The following is a 21941-nucleotide window of genomic DNA, read 5'->3' as shown; positions in this document are numbered from 1 at the left end:
TTAGTTAGGTAAAGTAAGTACTGATTTACAAATAGACGTAGAATAGTTGACGTCAGCAGAGGGCTAGATTGGTTTAATATAGATAGCTAGATACAAAAATGGCAATTTCTTTAAATAAAATTTTTGCTAATTAAACCTTTATTATACACATTATTAATATAGCATATAATGATAATATGTTAATGCGTTACTTCATCAGATATTCGCTGAAACTTTCCAAAATGAAGTGTTCTCTTATGCACTTCTTAGTTATCGAGTATCTGCGTTTGTATATTGATATCTATTGTATCTAGCATTTAGCTTCTGCAGATGTGCAGAAAACCAAGTAGTAGTATAAGGTGTACTAGCGAGAGTCACTAGCCAGTAGATAGTCAAAACGCCAGTCGACTTTTAGCGGTCGTCGATTTCCAAGTTGCTTACAGAATTTTAACGTTCTGCACGACTACACAAACGCTCCGATTGTATCGTATCGTTGACTTGGCAAACACGCCAATATTCTTAGTAAAGAGGGTTACATTACGCGTCATATAAGTGCTTCTATTTTGCATCTAAACTTCGACGAGACGTCCAGTGATCAACGCTAATATCTCTCTCCACGTTGTCATAAACAGCGGTGCGACTCATTCATCTATCTCTAAACCCCATCATACAAACAATGTTCGCTTTGTTGACGGTGCTGCCCTATAGTCTGCAAGTGTCTTTGGTGATCACGACGGCATAGCTTGCTATGAGCAAGGTACAATTAAAAAATGCCGACATTGGTCGAGATTGGGTCCTTGTTCAGGTGACAGCTCATGTACAGAGCTGGTAGACAACGTAATTGTATCGGCATGCATTGGGGCGATTACCTGATGATGGAAAGAAGCCTGTGCACTGACATAGGCCGGACACAGGAACTGCAGCAATCGCAATTTCATTCAGTGTACTTATGTACAGAACGCGGTGTTGCGCGATCATTTTCTGAATGATCCGCGCAAGCCAAACGTTTCTGATGTCTGATTGCTGGCCGTTTTTGCGAGCCGTTGCGCGGCTATATCTTAATCAATTTGGTGCCCCTGCGACCAAGAGTCATCCGTTACATAGGAGACATCATTAAGCGCGCGTCGTCTTTTTTTTTTTTGTTCACTGTGCTCGTTGGAAACATCGAAGTGACCAGCAGGGAAGTGCTGCAGGGTGAGTGATGCAACAGTATGCTATAATAAGTAAGCGCCGGAATATAACGACTGTTTATACTTGCGCTGTTTGCATTGCTTGGCTGACGTATGTGCGCCGTAAAGCTACAGTGCTCGACGGCATCTATGAGATATGTGTCAGTGATACAGGCCATAAGAGCCCGTATTTCGGTCGATTTAGTACATGTACTAATGACTGGGGCCAGTATGTCAAGAGGCAAATAAGGCAATGCGTTGAAAAAAAGGAATAAGAGCAACTTTTTATGTGAACGCTGCTGATGTAAATAGAGAGTATTGTAAATGACTTCTTCTATATATACATATACATAGCATGTCGTAGCAATGACGAAATAATAAAGTCACAAAGAACAGTGGTAATGGGATCGGGCAGAAGTGTGTATTAATCAGTCGATTACACACATTTTTACTCGTGCGTCTTCAAACACTGGAAATGTAAAACAAGTTACTTGAACGAGACACGAACACTGAAATTATCAAGGTGTGCCAATCTAATCTGTTTAAGAGTTGTTAAGAGAAATACTAGGTCATTTGAGCAGTAAAGAAGTTCTACTTACCATGGAACTTGGCGAGCACTTTCATGAACAGATCCATTCCGCCTAGCGAAAGAAACACGGAACAGGTCTTCGGAGATTCATCAGTCAGATTCCATAAAGCCGACAGCGTAAACTTCATCATAATATCTACCGCACCTTCCGTTATCTGTAGGTACAATTAGAATACATCGCAGAAATGAACTGTGCACGTACGACGATAGCAAAAGAAACCCCGGGCGGAGAGCAGGAATGGCTTTTCGTGTCATACAAGTTACACGGCTGGCTCCTTCCATCAAGGAGCCAGCTGTGTATCTACGCCCCAATTTGTTAGGTTTTTTTTTTTTTACGGATTTTGAACTATTCACGTCTCGTTGACGGGCTTTGGCGAACAGATATCTGTTGTTTGTTTGGGTTGTTATCACGGCTGGGTAGGCCATTGAAGCCGTTACTTGCAGTTACCACTGTGATTGTCCATTTGCAGTAATATTTTGCAATGTATATAAATAATAATATTTTTATTAATAATAATGTTAATTTATTTTTGTATATATCATAATATAAGCAGTCGAAACCCGCTGTGCGTAGCGATAGATCCTAAACGCTTCTGGCTGCTTAATTATATGATGCGAAATCTGTCTTTCTATTTAATCATTCTTGTGATATAGCAAGTATCGTTCATAGGACTTGAACCAGTGACCCGTGACGTTCATAGTTAGAGGTTTAGCTTTTATTTCACCGAGACGTAATTTCGAATTATCTCAAACACTCGTACTTCGTTAGATTGCACTAGGTAGGAAACATCGCCTACCTAGTCGCTGCTATATTTGCCAATAGCTAATGTACGCCTTGTCATTTATGAATAGCTCAAACCCGCCCTGGCGACACTGGGTAATGGCCGATCGAGAAATAATAGCAGCGTATCGTAAACTAGCTTGTTCAGGCCATGCGTATCGTCAAGCTGCAGCCTGCACCTTAAGACACGGGTAACACAGGTGTCTTCCCGTTGCGTTGAGTAATCTAAGCATTCTTCAAGTATTACGAATATGCCTCGAGCTAAATTTAGCAATTTTTACTTTTATACAGAAATGGTTTGACAAAATAGTTTGTACGCCATCCCCGTAAGGCTCACGGACACGTGCTAATCACCCCATCATTTCAACGGCGGTACCATTATAGCGACTATATCGCAGCCGGGATCAGTTCAGCAGTGCCTGGAGACGCAGCAGTTCGATGTCTCGATCGAGGGTCACGAAGTTTTACTCACCGGGCAAGAAGCATTAGAGGCCAACCATATGGTACCTAATAGTAACGTATCACAAATGTGCTCGACGACGTGCTTCATATTCGGTTAGTAGACGAAGGACTCTCACAGGAATTTACAACAACGTCATAGGCTGACAGCCGCGAACCTTTCTTTTTTCTGTTTCTATTGATTGCCCCATTACGTGCCTTTAAGATACATTGGTTTTTTTCGACTGATCCAACGTATAAGACAATATATATAATTGTTATTATAATTTTAGTTAAATTGAATGAATAAACTAGGTATGAAATAGAAACTTCTTTAGAGCCCAACTGTTATAAAAAAAAAAATAGGCTTGTTCTATTGTGATTTCCAGGGCACAATCAATAGTGCTGCATGTCTCCGTATGAGAGAGAGAGAGATCAGAAAAGTGATGTGCGTTTTATTGACAAAAATGCTACTTCCAACGGCTCTAAAAAACATTGGTAAATGCTTAAGATAGTTTTTGTAGATGTATTATGTGATACCTTTACAGAGAGACTCTCGGACGGTTCTTTATACTCTGACTGGGTTTATAAACAGGTGATGCTCTCGTGTGTGGCTGGTTACGATGTGGTAAGCGTCTATATAAAGTACAGCGTCAGGAATCACTCACGATAATGCCAGCGTCTGTTTGCGCCTGTACACACCTTGGCCTTGACGATTCGTAGCAGTCGCTTCATATACATCGGCTCTGCGCCTAGGGATGAAGTCTCGCACGTGGAGATCTTGGCGGCAAGAATCGAACAAATGGCCACGGACATGCGGTTCATGGCGGGATCGTCAAAAAATACCAGCGAGTCCATTACCAACTTCGCACAATGGTAACGATCGAAGGACTGCGGGAAAACAGGAGGCAGTAGATGATTGCCGCAACCATAGTAACAACATCAGGCCAAATGTCACAACATGACATACAGAAGCACATAAAAACCCAACAAAGCGTTTAATTAGACTTCTTTCTTGCCAAAGGTGACGTGGGTATAGCAAAGTTCAAACAAGACGCCCAAGTTTGCATATATAGATGCAAACTTGGGCGTCTTTAGTGCTATTCAATTCTTAAACCACTGGTTTTATCAAGCTGCTTAACGTATTTATCTTCATGTACCAATGATATTTGTACAGCTGTACCCAATACAGAACTACATTGAAAATTATCACAAATAGAATATTCACAACAAGTTGTTGTATAGTTTTTCTATAATAACAATAACGAGCTCATTTATCAATTAAACTAACACTAATAAGAACGGTAATAAACAAAACAATAATAATAGCATAAACATGTACATACCACATCTTGCAAGATCCGATCTGAGCATAACGTCAATAGAGTGTTTTTCTGTAGTTGCTGATGTTTGGGAAAAGTCTCCATTGCTGTCAAGGTTAATTCCACAATCTTCTTCAACCAAATCGGATGGATCTTCTGTCCGAGTAGACCTCTTGATAAATTATATAGACAAGCCGTAGCTGCCATCTGGATGCCAAGCACCCGAGAATGTTTGTGCATGCCAGGCAAGATTAATTCGATAATGTCCACTCGTGGCTCCGTCATGTTCTGCGTGTAGCCATAAAGGTGATAGAGCGATTTTTGTACGAAGAACCGTCGCTCTGAGTATCGCCGTAACGATTCCAGTACCTGGGGTTCGCTGCCGCAGCCTGACACCGCTATGCAAAGGGCACCAGGGCTATTCGCCGTGAACATTGGGTCAAAGCACACTTCTGTTTCGGCCAAACCGAGAAACGCCAGTAGGGGGTGCGTGTGAATGAATGCCCTAGAAACGTTACGCACGGATACAGTGACGACGAGGAATACAATTAGTCGAGGATGTATAATATAGGTTGAACACTATAGAATCTTATTGTATGCCTATTCCTACCAAGTGAGCGACAGGTTTAGCGTTAGGCTACGTAAACCTGATACCTATCGTAATTTTTGTTCGTACTTCACATTGTTTGTTATTGCTAGCTTATTTATGGGACAGAATTATTTTAGGTTAGTTGCATAGTAGACGCTCAATCGCTGTTCAAAGTATTAGGTTCGAATATAGGTTACTGGAAATGACCCAGGGGTAGCTTTCATAAGTTAACGAAGCGCCACGTCAACATTCGAAGAGTAAGTTGTCTATAAATGCGGTGCAAGGTCACGAAGTCTTGAACCACGTATCTTCTTCTCTGGAGAACAAAAATATGGCGCGACTTTGATGAGCTGGGTGTTACGAAGTTGAGAATATTCATTTACATACATGCAAACTTAATCGTGAAGACTTATCAAAAGGCTAACGTCTCGAAGCAACTTACAAGCTGCTGACTGCTACAAGTACAAAGGACATACGTAAGTAAACAACACGGCGGCTGCAAAAGAGCAATTGCTCTTTTACTAACCAAATGTTGCCTGTGACGGCCATGAATCACTGAACGTGAGTTCCATCGTTACCACCATGGGTGCTACTATGAGAACAAGGCGCTCGAAGGCCAAGTCGTATTAATACGGTGAAACGCCGACTTAGAACTACGGACTGAGACACGTGTAAATCTAGAACGTGTTACTGCTGTAAAAAAAATTCTGATTGACGCTCCATAATAATTCGTGGCAATAATCCAGATGTAAGGCTCGGTGTTCAGTTTACGTAACTTTAGAACAATTGCTAAGGATGCCCACAGTCGGGCTGCCTACCTGCTTGTCTACCTACTCGCTAGGGGGTCAAAGTAAACACACCTTAAATCAGATATATCGATGCCTTCACGTCCTGATATGTCGAACACCCTTAGCTGCGGAAGACTTTCATACTTCTCCAGAAGTGGCTTAACCGAATGTAGCGTCGTGTGTGTTTCCTGCGTCGTGTACTGGCCCGAATCGCGATCACAGGAGACATCAAGGAAGCGAAGCTTCGTCGCTAGTTGAAGCGTCGTTGCTAGCGCACACATGTCCAACTGACGGAGATTGTATAGATTCAAGGATATAAGTCGACTGGCGCATTTTCTGCAAAGTAAAATTAAATAAAAAATAAATAAATAAAATAAAAGAACTAGATCTTCTCGAGTGCTGCTTAAGCTTTAGCTTAAGCAGCAGTCGTGAAAAAAGTTGGAGAATTATCGATGCCTCTTATAACACTCTGCTAAATTCTCATGTCACAGATCATAGATGCCATAACAGCAGCACGAACACGCGTACGGCGTTGAAAAACTGAGTTAGCGCAGACAAGTTAGACTACTGCGTCCGACCTATATAGAAACGCACTCGGGGAATGACATGCGGAAGGAGAAATGTCAGTTTAAATAAAAAGCGCGTCTTCTAGCCCCCCGTTTAAGCGGGCCACAAACTACGCGTTACAAGTTCGGCGGTTTCCAAGTTGACTTTGCCTACTTGGCAGAACAACAGACTTTAGCTTGTCATTTTTCCGTTGAACTATTGACCGCCGTAGGAGTTTCGTGGTGGCCTGCTTGGCTTCTAAACTTAGACATATTTACTGGAACGGTCTGGGTTCGAAACGGAACCCACTAGACAGGCCCACTTCGCTTTGTCCTGAAAAGAGCCAACTGTCTGAATCATTTGAAGCTTGGGTTTGAACTTGTTTTACTAACCGTGCTTATGTTTTTCTTACGTTTTTTTTCCTATTAAGCACAAACTACGTAAGTCGAGCGAAAGAGTTTTTCTAGTAAGTAAATGCGACTTTTTTGCCATCAGTCTTCGATGTTAGAACAAGGCCAGCAGCTGGCTACGCGAGAAAAATGTCAGTATATCAGAATCGGGAAAAAGTGTCAACCTTCGAAGGTAGTTGCCAGGAAGTTGAGAAAGCACTCGCTAAGTTGTCTATTGTTTACGATCAAAGTGAATAGTGCATCCGAACGAGATACTGATAACATTTAATGCGTGACTAACTCCTTTCTTAAATGCAATACCGCAGTAACAAATGGGAATCCTCGCGATTATTTGAATAGATCGACACTGCTAAGCGCCCATTTCAGAAATTCCACTATACGAAATAGAAAATATCCTAGGTATTAAAAAGCAGTCAGAAATGTTTAAACTGGGCGGAAATCCAACAAAATGCGAGCTTTAGACGAGAATGTTTCGCGTTGTCCATGGTTCGACTATTGGAAGTCACATGAACTAAGGCAATGTTCATTTTATCCATTCTTTATCGGTATTTCCACGTTCGTACCTTGTATACATGCGAGACTCATAAGCAACATTCTCACCTACGAAACCTAACGAAAGTCGTATCGTACCTCTTTCGAAATGTGTACTCTGTCTATACAGTCTGAGGCAAAAGCCTTCTGAAAGCAAAGAAATCGCGTAACAATCTCAAAGCCTTCATTTGGTTTAATTTACACTCTTATTCTGAGCATACTTAACATTTTTGTTTCATTTTTAAGATTTTAGCTAACAAATTATATACATATGATTTGCGGCTCGAAAATTTACTAACTTCTATGATACTGTGTTCGATGTCGCCTCCGGCACACTTACCTCAACGAAGAGACATCGTTCACTTTGGTCTGTGAGATGTCGAGCACGCACAGATGGGGCAAATCCTGGGAGACAATCTCTAAGGAATGGGTGTCAAATTCCGTAAACGATACATTCAACACTCGAAGATTACGCAGTTTGGATAGCGAGATAATGACTGGCATGTTATGTGGGAACTCGCGTCGTGCACAGGCTGATATAAATGTCGATTCAGCCACGTTCAATGAGCGCAAATTGTCCATCGTCCACTCGCCCAGACAAGCGATCAAATCGTTGACCGTCACCTATCATTGTCGATTGTCAAATTGTACAACATCGATTAGTAACGTATTACAGTAAAAGATAATTGGGGAAGCACGTAACTGGTAGCATGAATAGAAAGGAGCTCTCCCGCACAACCAACGTACTATCAAGTGCCATCGAAAAATGTGAACGCTATCATTCCCCCGCAGCCTCCTACATGTCGGCCGGCTAAATATGTCAGAGTTAATTATCCCTGACTATATTTTCCATGAGTAAATATCTCGCATCTTATATTTACTTCGAAATTATCCAAAAGTTTGACAACCTTCTACGTGAGTGCTTATGCTATTTGTAGAATGGCGTTCAGATGCCGTTCGTCTCTAAGACGCGCATCAGAATTTCACTCTAAAGCACACATCGATCCGGCAGTCTATCAGCTTTAAGTTTTAAACATAACAGAGGACAAGCACCCTGCGGCGGAGAGACGGTGACGGTGTTAGACACAATTCAAATTGAACAGTAACATGTTTGTCTTACGTACCTTAAAGTCATATGATTTGTACAATAATTGTAAGTTAGAACTACTATAAATGAACGGTTTATATTAGTAAAGATGACATTAAGCTGAACCGAACGTTCCCCTGTGCTACTGTCAAATGCCATGACAACAGCTAGCTTCTATGCACTGGAAATATTCCATCATCGGATATATGCTGCCTAAAACATTTCTTATGGCTCGCTAGACGTATAGCTATTTTATGTCAAACATCCTATATATGTATGTCTCATTTTTAGAAAACAAATTCATTTCAACACCCTCAACCGAGCGTATGATGTAAGCGATTGTTTAACCATCAACTCCGCTTCGGTGATTTTTGTTTGCCTTTCTAGAATATTTACTACGTACAGCCAGATTGACAATTTAATAGTTAGCACGCAGTATCTTTAATCAATGACAGAAATACGTTAGTACGGCGGCTCCCTAACCAGCTGTCCATATTGATTAAGGGAATAAACTAAAACAACAGAAAAATAAAATAAAAATAAGTCAGCCAAGAACTTACTTCGGTCTTGTTCGCGGTAGTTGCGCGGCCTTTCCGCACCATGTAGTGATAGCCACAGAGCTTTCAGTTATTCCAATCGTACTCTGTCCCCCTCGAGTCAGTTGTTTTGACATATAGTCTTATAAATTAGCCATAGGTTTAGATAATGTCGACAAGGACAGAGTCTTAGGCAGTTTTTTGGTGAGTAGACTCGAAAATACAAGAAATGTGGTACGAACGTCGCCACCAAGACACTCACTCAGGGTTCATGAATAACGCTGCAGCGAATTGTTCATCATTGTCACATAGATCGAGTCGATTCTGGTCCTACTAATGACACAACACGATTGTTGTTTGGCTATTCTTCACGATTCGTCACTGCCGACTCCCTTGATCGTATGATATTTCTATGCAATATTGGGACCTTCAAAAGGTAACCTTCCCTTGGCCTGCCTGATAACCTAGCATGTCTGATAATGAAAATCCAATGGTACACGAATCGAAAGCGAAGAAAAACCGTATTTTCTGCTAGGATGTTTTAATGCTTTGAAAATCACAGGAAATGCTAACAGCTTTTCTTTCTAGCCTCACGGCATAATACTGACAATCTTCGTCTTCGATAACTCCGCTTACTGTTTAGACAGGATTTTTAGCTGAAAGAGAGAAAGATAGAGAGGGGGGGGGGGGATTTTCAAAAAAGTAAACTTTTCTCATAGGAATCGTAATGTAAAGCTGTATTGATCGAACATTTGCGCTAAGTGAGCTCTCGTCGTTTAGCACGACCTTCGTCGAAGCAAAGAGTTCGAGCGTTCCTTACCGTAAGAAAGTAATTCTTGCCGTCTAGCAATAAGAGGAACTTCTGTGCCATCACAAATTTTCTGCTCTTCTGACTCATTCACTACATTCGAAACACTTAGTTACTGAATCCATTAAGCTCACTCGATGCCTCAGAGAATGTCAAAAAATTGTCGGTCGATCGAGAATTTTCCCATCCCAAAACAAAATGAAAAATTAGAACGACAGCTCGTTAAATATTTGAGAAGCCCTCAATAATGTACACTTAGCTTGTAGAGTTACGAAACTCTTTATTGATTAATCAGATTACATGCGTCGTATTTTTGCTTGACAATGGATCGCCTGCCACCGTTGAGGCAGCTGCTCGCAAACTGTTCTTTTTGGTGCCGGTTGGCGTATAGAGTGCAGGTGTGTAGGTGTTATGGCACAACGTCATGGACGAAAAGTCAGTGGATAGCATTTAGGCCAGGGCATGCGCGAGCCATTGCTCCTGGCAACGCTAAAAAAACCAAGAAACAACCAAAGCAGGACTCCCTATTTGGAGCGGCAAGACTAAGAATCAAGCAAAATACCTGTCGACATCGGCACAGCACCAACCCAAATTAGAAGACAGTCGGGAAATCACTAGGGATCGCCAGGACACCATAAGGCCCATCAGGCTTAGCAGGTCTAGCAGGAAAAATCGACCGACAGAGCGTGACATTGCTTTCAGCTAAGGTAATGATCATACGGAGTCGGTCGGAGTGAGTTCATCGAACAGTTTATATGCTGACACAATAAGTCAGTGACTCCAAACCTTGTGAGCCTGCAGTAAGGAACGCGAAGAAAACATTCATTAGAGGTGTTCTAGTGTGATCAAAGGTCGAGATCTTTATCGCTGCCTTTGCTATCCCGCGAAAGCTTTTTGTCACCAGCAGAAAGTAGACAAACGTCGTTTGTAATAATGTAAATAGTAAAGGAACGCTTGAGATTTATAAAAAGCGTATTTAACTTTATCGAAAGGTATTCCATTCGGGAAGGAATTGGGATACTTCGTACATGAGCCTTGTGTTTCAAGAGAAAAATTTGTCCAGCGGCAAAAAAATGGCATCATTGCCGAAATAATTCATTTTACGCACCCTGCCAGATTAGAAACTAATCCCTTAGAGAACCAAGTGTTAGACAGCGCCGCGCTGCCTCGTCTATACACGTTATCCGAAGTTCACCGTCGAAAAATTCAAAGGTCCTCACCGCGTTCGTTGTTCAACGGCTGTTAGTTAACCTGAACATACGCTTGCATGCGCTCCCTAACCAGCTGGTTAATATGCACGTACAGAGTCGGGAAAAGTCACAGTTGGAAAGCATTTATTCTACTCTATTATTCTATTCTGTTAAGCAGTAGGAGATGCGTAAATTACTGTAATAGAAAGCGGATTCCTTTAATAAAGACACTCGAGCCGTCTAACTTGTTATCGTAAATTGTTTCAGCGTGGTAGGTCTTTGTTTTATGCTGATCGTTTCTGTACTATTTTCAATCCTCGCGACATCCATGATGCTGTTACTTACCCGACATAAACCGACAGCTTCAAGCTCGTGTATCTTGTGTGCTTTGAGTACGCGAAGTCCCCGGGTCGAAACGTGAGCAGCGTTTTTGATTGTAACCCGCTCCAGACGAGTCGAACGGGCCTCAAATAGGGCCATAACGTTATCGGTGAGGCGACCCTGAAATCGATTAGGCAAAAAGAAGGCCAAACGATTAGTAACGGCCGTGCTACGAAAATAACAACGCTGGTATGGAGAGCTAAAGCACAATTCACATAACGGTTAACGCTGATTACTTTAAGATCGAAACTTGTATTTCTGCGATTTGTGCGCGTACGCACAGTGCTTTCTTTCTATGCGAAAGAAAAGTATGGAGGAACTTCTTCTCCAATTATACCTCAGACTGACTCAAAAATATCCTTTAAGGACCGTTCCGTGAATCAGGACACTGGCGACGATTTGTGAAACATTTAAAAATTAAAATTGTCTAGTTTTTCGATTAACATTCACACATCTGAACGGTTACATCTTATGTCTATCGCCAGTTTAATCATACGTGCATGACCCACGTAGTGGCATATTTCTAAAAGTTTGTACGATCTCGTTGCATTGGCTAACGCTCAGAGTTTTAGGTATTGATTCCTAGATGGTTACTATTACATAATGAGTTAGATATGTCAAAAGTTAAACTTCAATAACAAGTCAGCTCAAATCAGACATCCTGCACGATAAATGTCTCGAAATATCAGTGGCATACAGAGTACGCAAAACGTCCGATTTCGTTAAAATAGACAATGTTTGATACGATTGTGCATTTTTGACCCAATGAAGTTCCGGTAAGTTAATGGCTGATACCAAAGTGAAGTCTATTCGTACAAATAACAATGATGCATTTTATTATGCAGCAACGGCAAGGAGCGCAGCCTCAGCTTTGAATACCTTTCTCACCGAAGGAAAAACATGGTCGTCGAAAACGATATACAGTTTAAAAGTAAGCGGAACCTGAAATGACCGTAACATGTAAATCAACGATCATTGTATGGATTAAGTGTTTGATTATCATAGTTATGACAACTGAGTGGCCAGAAGGGAACACATGTTCGCCCCGTACGAGCGTTTTGACCAGATTAACAATAATGACATTAGCTTAAGTCTTTCCTGCGTTTGTCGCGCCGCAGCAACATCTCACAACAACTGCCTATGAAACATTATATGTTTGATCTAATTCCTTTCCAAGGTACTACAATGTGTATTTACGTAAAACGCAACCAGTACAATCATCCATGTGTCAGCCGCTTCAAATAGGCTAGTAATCAGACCAGGCGGTCCGTAACCGTTCATGAAGGTACTTCGCGCACGTTCGTTTATTCGTGCATCTCCCACCAGCAATAGCTTACGTGAACGATAAAGAAACTGAATCAATGGGTGTCCATATGCCGATAATGAGTAGTCTCAGGCACGACGGCAGAGCCGTCTCGACCCGCAAAGCTTGACGTCTGATTAGCTCCGATGCCCGGAAAGGAATCCGCCCTGCTAACGGTCTTGCAATTATATTATCGGCCTAACTTAAAAAAGTATACGCTCGGCGACTAATGCGGCCATCCGCCTCAAAGCGCATAGACGTACGGAGAAGTCTATGAAACGCTTAATTGTGCGTAACCGTAATAATGAATCGATTTAGAACATTTTAGAATAACATGTAGGGGCAGTTCTGTGTCGAAGACTTCAACGTTCAAGCGTTTCATCAATGGCTGCTCACGGACTATCCATTGGTAGACTGATATCTCCGTGAAACAGTGCAGTGCTGACACGCTTACTTCCGCTAACGAGTCGCAGAGTGAGATAGCCTAGATTCGAAAGCGCACGGCTCGCTTCATACTGGAGCCTGCCGCCTGAAGCAGTATTTCATTAAGGCAGTACCCGACATACACTTGACACATTTTGTAGGTTAGAAGCAGCCTTTTCGTACCATTTACACACGTGTGTAATGTATCTCTCCACTTGTGGAAACTATTCGAGCCATGTCAAACAATAAATACATCTTGTATTTTATACGCTTCTCAGTGTCTTCGCAAGAAATAGGAGAAGTAAAGATAAACAGCAAACGGAATAATTCTCACGTATGTCGACGATCAACATTGAGTAAATCTGTTTTGTTGTTTTTTTTTCTTCTTTTTTTTTTAGAATGGCACAATGTTTTATTTACTGTCACCATTCGCCATGCTGTTATAGACCAGACTTTTGATTCGATCGAATTCTCTCGATGTCAAAAACAACGTTCGTAATACGTTGAAAAGTTAAAGTAGAAGGGTGGCCGTCCCATGTGTACGTTGGGTTTCAACCTAGAAGTCACAGTACATTTCAAATAAAACTTTTGATTTGTCGAATCGAAAGTGAACAACGCTCGTCGCTTTGTTTGACGTCCTACCAGTCTACGAAGGAGAACTGTGTATAAAGTACGTTTCTATCTATTTGTTCGTTAAACGAGGTTACCAGGGCTCCTAAAACAAACAGTTAGCCCCCAGGTCCATTTCTTAACAACCAACTACAATTAGCCTTGCACTGTGGAAAATCACATATAAAAAACTTCATCCCCTTGTGGCTAGCACTATGAAGTACACTAAATATCTGTACAATCCACCAGTTGTAACAGATGGCTTATAACTTTTCCCCCACAAAATACTTCGCGGTTTAACGACTACCCTATATTTCCAGTCATCCCGCTGTACGTTCCAAGAAACTTTCTGAAAGATACGACCTCATAGTAAGGGTATTAGATCGAACGACAAAGAATATTAGCCGAGGCGATAAGGCCCAATGCTGTAAACTGCCGTACTTCGAGAAGCATACGCGATTAAATCTAGCACTCGCTACCTCCTATGAAAAAATTCGTGAAAACAGGATGCTCCACCGGTCCTATCACCACAGGGGCTGCACTGTAACGGTTTTTGCTATCTCAAGGAAGTCTTTTTTCTTCTTTCTATTGATACCCCGCGTTTATTCACCAGCTGATCCTGGATTCTCATCACTATGGATCATAAAGTGGACTCGTACAAATTAGGAAATTCAGCGTGTCTTAAAAGCGTGGTACTCTCGAAGGTGCGTGGTACATTATTCAAACAGCTGTGGCGAATGCGTGTTCTGTAAGTACGTCATGCAAACCGGAGGAGTTTTTACCTAGAAACTAACCCGTTTTTAGTTTGTATGGTCCGTATCGAATTTGCTTATGTTAGGCGCTAAAAGAAGAAAAATCTTGATAAACACCTAAAAGCTATCTCTGGCAAGCATGAACATATGTGATCGGCAAATTAATACACAACTTGTATTAATACCCAAGCTGTCGCTGGTCATCGAATATGTAGGTAGTTACGGGGTTTTCAATAACGTTTTTTTTAAATGAAATGTTTGAGGGAAGTGACTTTTTGCCATGCTAGTCGATTCTGTGTAAATGATTTCTTCAGCCTTTTTTTTCTGAACGATATAACACACACATAAGCCTACAGATAAATAACTTGGCTCGAATTAAGAAGGAGTTTGAATTTCGAGGCGTCTCTAAATGCCCTGTATACAAACCGTAGCCACAATCCCAAATTAATTTAGAAATAAGTAGAGAGTAGCTCTATGAAGCAGTTTCTATTTGGGCTTTGCGTCAGCGTATGCCCAATCACGCCACGATCCATCGGAGCTTTGTATCGCCTTGCAAGCGGAAAGGGGCGATGTTTTTCAAAACATGCGACTCTCTATTAATCCAATATCAATACCTGTTACTGTTCCTTTAGAGTGTGAAACTATTGAAACTGTTACAATCAAGCCAAAACACCGTGGCTACATATGAACTACGTAAATAAATAATAAATATGAGGGGCAAGGCACAGTTTCTACCAAACCGCAGTGAGCTTGATTCAGTTGACGGCGTTAGGTAACCATATGAAATCGAGCAGCACCAGAAAGCAGTCAAGAATATTCTATACACTGTGCGACATTACTTTTCCAGCGCTATTTGCGACATGAATTTCAGGTATTGTTACAGCAGCGGCTCTACCTCTCCAGTGACCTCTTCACAGCGTTTCAGACACATAGGTTTGGAAGAAGCTCTCCTAACTCTAAGCACTCAGGCGAGATGTCCAGTTGTGGAGGAAAAGCTTTTGTCCGCCACTAAAAGGCGACGTCCTTACGACCTTTCGTACCTTTCTCTTGCCGACTGCAGCAGTTTGGGGGGCGGGGGTGCTGCTGTTTGGCGAAGGATTGACTTTGTCATGTGGGGCTTCCCTCTTCCTGTTGCACAGTAAATCCTGGGAAGAAACGAGAAATATGGCTTTTCCTTTTATTCGTTTTTACGTTGAGTGCCTCTTTTGGCTCGCTTTCAGCTAAACAAGAGTTATAATGGTCGATTTAGAAACGGGGATAAAAACAACATCCGTTAGAAAGAGAGCGCGAAAGAAAGGGCGAACAGCTAGTGGCAACGTGGAATAAGCAGGGCAGTTTGAAGGGTCGCCGCAAAGCGGTACTTAGAAACGCGGCCTGAAAGGTGCGCAGGCGCTCACGCCATACTGTGGCCTTTTTCAAAGAAGGAATATGCAGCTACTTTCCGATGTACAACATTTTGACTGGTCTAACGAACACCGAATATTTTGGATAGGTGCTACAAACAAGAGCGTAATCACGTGACGATGATCCCCAGTCATATATGTCTAAAATAAAACAGATAATTTTGATCTGAAGGCAAAACCCCTCCAGAGACTTGTGAATCTAATATCCAATAATTCGTATACGTGAACATAACCATCAAATGAAGCTATCTTTAGATCACGTAAAAACAATGTTCAGGGACAAGGCGTTGGTCTCCCAGTACTACATCTAACTATTGTTCTAGAAACCTCTAATCGACTGTATGATTGTTAGTATTATTTTGATTATCATATAATGAAAAAGTTGTATCTCTACACTGTACGTGTCAAAATGGCCTTAAAGCGTCTGAATTCGAATACTGATAAAACCGCTGATTTTCTCTGCCCCCTAAATTCTACTTCTATTTACCCCATCATGAGTTGCGTTACTTGGCCAGCATTTTTTATGAATTACCAACTGCATGTATTACCAGATATTGGTCACCGTCCTCTCCTTTTGCCCGCCTAAAGCCGTCAAGACCTTGACCGATTTTCCCTCCAGGTAAATGAAGCAAATGAAAATGTTCATGAAACCCGTGTTATGCTCTTGTATGAGGTCTGTCTTTATGACCTAGCGTTCACCATGTTAACATAAGATCTTGGTTAACGCAATTCAGACAAGATTACATTGTGAAGGCCGACAATCCATAATACTATCAGTGCTAAGCGAGGGGCCACACGCTTCGAGTTGCACAACTATGTGGCCAATTGCGCGAACCCCATAGGCCTTTCGGTCGGGTCCAAACAGATGACGAAGCATTTCGGGTGCCCAAGGTCTAACTAAGCGAAATGCTACTAATTATCTATCGGAATACATGACACATGTACAAATGACTGTGACCATTAGGTGAAACTTCTTTTTTGGAGGGTTTATAGAGTTAGAGGGTTTGGAGGGTTATAAAGTTGCTTTAGCTAAACGTTAAGAAAAAAATTAACGTACTTACAGACACATTTCCACAGTCACTTTGCTATGGTAAATTACAAAAGAATCACCTGATAAACCAGTCTCACTCTGACGAAAGACGAACTAATAGAGCTCGTAACTGCTTTTTTTTTAATCACAAAAATGCACCTAATATCATTTCCTCCAAATATCATCTTTAGATATACCCAAAAATAGGACAGTTGAGCTAACGGATACAGTATTAGCAGAATACATTATCTGCCAAATGGTCACTGATACTTACTGGCCCTATTGTTACTACATTAATTTGCATTTTCTACCCACCTGTTCCGAGATTGTCTCGAGTAAGCTCTGTGATAAGCCCTGATGGAAGAAGACATCCGAATCTTTGAATACATAGCGCTGAAGATCTGTTGCCCCGGTGGAGCCCGGGCTTTGGTCCGGGGGCGTGGGTGGCTCGACCCGACATACCGCCGTTAGGTTGCTGGCGATAAAGTCGATACAGTTCCTTTGCAGGGACAATGGTGAGTCGTACATCTTGGCGGCTTCGAGCTTAATTATCCAGCGGCACTTTCAGTGGTAGTAAGTATCGGCAGCGTCGACGTAGATTGACTGAAGTGCACTTGTTGTTAGGGGTACCACTGCTGTCGTAGCAATAGGTACAATAATACCGGATTAGGGACTGGGTATCAAACGAACAACACGAGTTACTCGAAAAAAGTATGGTTCAACGATGCAAGCGATAGTATCAACGGACCATGAACCAACAACCGATCGATATTACCGTCTTGACGTTATATCGTACAACAGGATAACGTAGCAATACGATAGACGGTTTACGATTTAGTATGACAGTAATATGCGACTCCGTTTCGACTGGTAAGCTTGGCGACTTCAATTACGAGGAAAGAGGCTAACTACATGGCCGTCGTCGACTTGACTTCAGTTGTCACTCTCGTTGTTTCTATATGTGGCTGTTGCTACTATTATTGCGGAGGCGCGGTGGCTCTCAGGAAGAAAGGTGGACGAGCGACATCGGACAACATGGGAGTTCAATTCAACAACAGGAAGGATCCCGAAAGCCTGCCGCGCTATCCATCTCACCATGCGCGCAGCCTCCTCAGGTCGCTACGACGCATCTGGAATAGAAAATGGAACAGGGAACGCGTCAGAACAAGATAAAACTCTAACATACGGTCGATCGTTTTACAAAAAATTATTTGGCACTTACAAGGACTATGACATATGATACTGCTAGTGCAAATGACGATACAAGGCCTATCCACATAGACATTCTAGAAATAGAAGAGTGATAAAAATGGATAGTAATAGAAAAATAACAAAAATTAGAATAATTCCAAGGTACCTATTCTGGGCTAATACAATCTCTGTGGTGGTAACGATAGGGCCTGATAATATTATAGAAGTGTGAATTATTAGAACAGCGTTTGTAAGTTCCTTGGAATATTTAGATTAGTTAACCGACGTCGGTAAAGGTAAATCATACAGAACTGGTGATAAACAACCCTTAAATAGGCAAAATAGCATGTTATTTTAGTTTAACTCCTAGTTTAGGCATGTGTTTTAATAGAAAAGCCTGGAAAGAAATATTGTAGTAATACTCCACCGAAAATGGCACCCTAAAGTACAGAGTAAATCAAACCCAGTGTAATTTATTCACCTTTGCTGGTAGTCGTCAGTATAAAATAAAATATAGCTTTGGACAAATCTGATGTTGTTCTGACGACGTGGTCGTTAAGTCAAAAATGGTCCGTTAGGTGTCAGTAGTGCGCTTGAAATAGAACCTAATTAAGCAACAGTATCTAAAGCATTTGTTGCTCGACAGAACTTCACTGAAGTTGAATCCACAATTTATCCGATTCGCTGATCATTGTGGAGTTCAGCTTTAAGCCCAAATGGTTACTGAGCCCTGGACGATGTTCAGCATGTTTCATAGAGAACCAGAATAGTTAACTGCCATACGATGACAAAACAGATTCGTATTTTTTTTCTTTGACCACTTGATTGGATACGGTACCAGTTGGCTAAATACAGCCGAAGGGTCTTTACAAATGATCTAGCTATTTGGAGCCTTGTTTGTCCTGCAGATTTCTAGCATAGCCTACGTCGAGCTGACAATGCCCGTAACAAGTGACAGTGCGATTTAATAGTATTTAATTAATAGTATTTGTCTTATATTATCATCTTGATATCACATCCGGATCTTATGGCAGACGTGGTTCCCTGAGGGCTGCCCTTTAGGTCAATGCAACAATACGATATTGCACGATACGGTAGGATACGCTGATGGTGTCCTGGACCACTGTCGCCTTACTGAGACGATAAATTTCGATATTCAGGTCACACATATGGAAAGATTCTCTTAGTATATGTACTGAGCGTTTAGCTTATGAGTTTAATATTAATGAATGAACTGATATCAGATATTTTAAATAACCTTATTTCTTCTTATATCAGATGATTTATTTGTATACATTTTCTATTATGATCATGATAAGATAAAAACAATGTAATCGCAAACTATCATATATATACACCGTTGTTGGTACGTAGCATAATGAGCAAGGACGCCTAAACCTAGCTAGTTGGCTGTCATGAATAGCTATATCTTAGCTATGTCAAGGCACATGGATACGCAAAACGAACTGTTCTTCCAGACAAGACGAAAGGAGTTCCTATCGAAGTAGTAACAACATCATGGCCCGTTCTCCTTAGGATTCTGTGTTTGTTCTTTATGTTCGCAAATCAATCGATTCGTTGGCCTCAAATTTACTGCAGGCCCACCTCAGGGAGTGCATCTCATCGGTGTAACCGGACTCATAATAGTGCAGAGTTCAGACATTCGTAATCTGTTTCTGTGCAAACTCGCTCATAGTTTTTCTCCTTTGTATCCCGTCGTCCAATTATACGGTCAGGTTAAAGCAGTATCCGCCGTTGCAAGTATTGGTCAAAGAAGAAAAACTGTACAGGTGGAGTTTGCCCTTCCATTACCTCTTTCCACTTCACCCTTACTAAGTTACCTTTCTCGCCTTTGTCCCAGTAAGCTAGTTCCCACCATGCACAGGACGATGTCACCATCTCTATGGATACCTCTTCATTTTCTTCTTCTACTGGACATTCCATGCAGTCATTCTATGATAGCCGACCGGCGGACTTTTTCTAAACAAACACCCCCACAACAGCAGGCCTATCGCCTACTCTCCCTGCCTCTACGGACATTTTGCTGTTCCTAACTTTTGCTGTACAATTCATTGGCCCCTTGACCTCTGCCAGTAGCACGTCTTCAGTTACTGGCCTTTTTTAGTCGGTGCATCTATGCCCGTCAGAACATGCGTCTCTGTTCACTCAGGCGCTTCCACCCATTTGCCCCTGTACAGAGCCTTGGTAACCCGCAGGCTTTGCCCATCTACTCTTATTAGCTAGCTAACCGTTACTTGACCTAGCTAGAGACCCCTGGACACCTCGGTTTCGAAAAGTCAGTTAGTGAATAGTGGTGGCAGTTAGTGGTAGACTATCTTAAGATAATACAGTGCGTAAGCCGCTTTGCGACAAACAGTATCACGACGGCGCGACCGTTATACTTTGATTGCGTGATTTTGTTGTAAAAAAGGCGGGAAGTGTTCAGTTTGAGTGTGCTGATGTAATGGTTTCAACAAACAGTTGACTTGCGATAAATGAAACGCTGTATAGCCCCCGGGGGAAGGGGGACTTGTTGTTTTAGCAACAGGCGATTTTTTCGGACAAATACCTAGTCCAAACAACAAATGTAAGCGAAAAAAAGCTTATGACCATGGCTGCTTAATTCCATAAATGATCTTCGTCAAGGTTGATGCGTGTTACCGAACGAAGAACTCAAGACACTGTGGTCGGTGTGCATGTATACGTGATGGTGGTGGCAAAAACAGTTACTGGTATAAAACGTTGTATCGTGACTGTGGCGTATCACATATACAAGCCCTATTAATCCTGAAGGGCAAAAAGAATCGAAAGTCTTTGACACGCCACACGTATAAAATGTATACACAAGTTGCCTTCTTTTTTTAGTGACCACATCTGATCGAGGTTGCTCCTAATGGACTGCAAATATTATGCGATACGCACATATGCATCATATCGTTTAAACGTTCAACTCGTAGAAGGGGAAAGGCATACGACATCTATGGCTGTATCTGCACGGAGTGGCTAGAATAAAAATTACTCGTTACATCTCTGTTTCGCCTCCTTTTAAAACATCTCGTATTGACGATTAATATGAGCTTCGTTCTTTCGAAAGCTTTATAGATCCACAGGAACAAAACGAAGATCGTTTTGGGAATTTCGATCAGGTAATACTCCTGCAGACCTCCCTACAACTAGCTACTCCTACTCCTCTCTCGACTGTTACTATAATTGACAGAATATGTGTCACACACAAAGAAATTATTATTATCATCACTATATAGGAATAATGACGCCGAACACGGTACTCAGCCGGTTCGCCAAGTTCCATTCTACGTATAGTTGCCATCTGCTTGAAGAATGTTGAAGACAGCTGCCCATTAATTTTCAGAGTGATTTTTTATCGTAGTAACCTGTTACAGAAAGAAAAACATAATTCCCGTTATGTAAGCAACAATGAGCTGTGCTGTCCCGATGACCACACAGAGAGTCCAAAGGCCTTTGCCGCCCAGGACCATGAAAATAGCCTTGCAGCAGCAGAATCTTACGTCAAACCGTACACAAAGGTTGTCTTATTTTCCTATGAAAGCCGTTGCCGTTCTCCAGCTATTATATATGTCACCGTACAGGTGTAGCAAGAGACTTGACGATTTTTCTTGTGCCAAAAGAGCTTTTGCCAAGTCCTTCCTGTGCTATGATTTAGTTTCTGCTACTTGCCAACCCAATTCAGGGCTATTTTTGATAAAACCATTGTCATAAAGCGGCTAGAAGTTCTACGCGTTGTATAACGTTTATTGCCAATTTGCCTTTGAATCGCATCGTTTCATGCTATCTTAACTTGCTCTACGAGTAGTTAAAGACGCTTGTCTTTATTTTCGCTTTTCCAATCTGGTGGCCCATATTTATAGCCACCGTTGAAATAGTGTGTTAACATAAGCGATCTGTAATAGCAGTAATGCCCAGTTGCGACTATGACGTCTCTTACAGCTAATCTCGGCTGACAACGCCATACTTGTTAAATCTGCATATATTTGCGAAGACGGGGACACCTATTCTAAGTCTTCCCCCATCATATCCTAGGCGGCGTGTGAAGACGCAAGACGATAC

At 41.7% G+C, this 21941-nt stretch overlaps 1 protein-coding gene across 1 annotated transcript in view; it reads right to left on the bottom strand.

Moving 5' to 3' along the window:
- LOC111267681 (protein zyg-11 homolog B) overlaps positions 1–17790 on the bottom strand; it is a 27439-nt gene extending 9649 nt beyond the window's left edge. Inside the window, exons 1-7 of the mRNA XM_022846082.2 lie at positions 16980–17790; positions 11109–11264; positions 7483–7766; positions 5728–5991; positions 4303–4783; positions 3659–3847; positions 1748–1892 (exon numbers count right to left, since the gene is read on the bottom strand). Coding sequence (XP_022701817.1) covers positions 1748–1892; positions 3659–3847; positions 4303–4783; positions 5728–5991; positions 7483–7766; positions 11109–11264; positions 16980–17192 — 1732 coding nt within the window. The 5' untranslated portion in view covers positions 17193–17790. The remainder of the gene's footprint in view (positions 1–1747; positions 1893–3658; positions 3848–4302; positions 4784–5727; positions 5992–7482; positions 7767–11108; positions 11265–16979) is intronic.
- Between the last annotated feature and the right edge of the window lie 4151 nt (positions 17791–21941).

The sequence above is a fragment of the Varroa jacobsoni genome, unplaced genomic scaffold (genome assembly GCF_002532875.2).
Source record: "Varroa jacobsoni isolate VJ856 unplaced genomic scaffold, vjacob_1.0 scaffold_1209, whole genome shotgun sequence".
In the NCBI taxonomy this organism is placed as follows: Eukaryota; Metazoa; Arthropoda; class Arachnida; order Mesostigmata; family Varroidae; genus Varroa; species Varroa jacobsoni.
The sequence above is the reverse complement of the archived record's forward strand: the minus strand, read 5'-3'. Positions and strand labels throughout refer to the sequence as shown.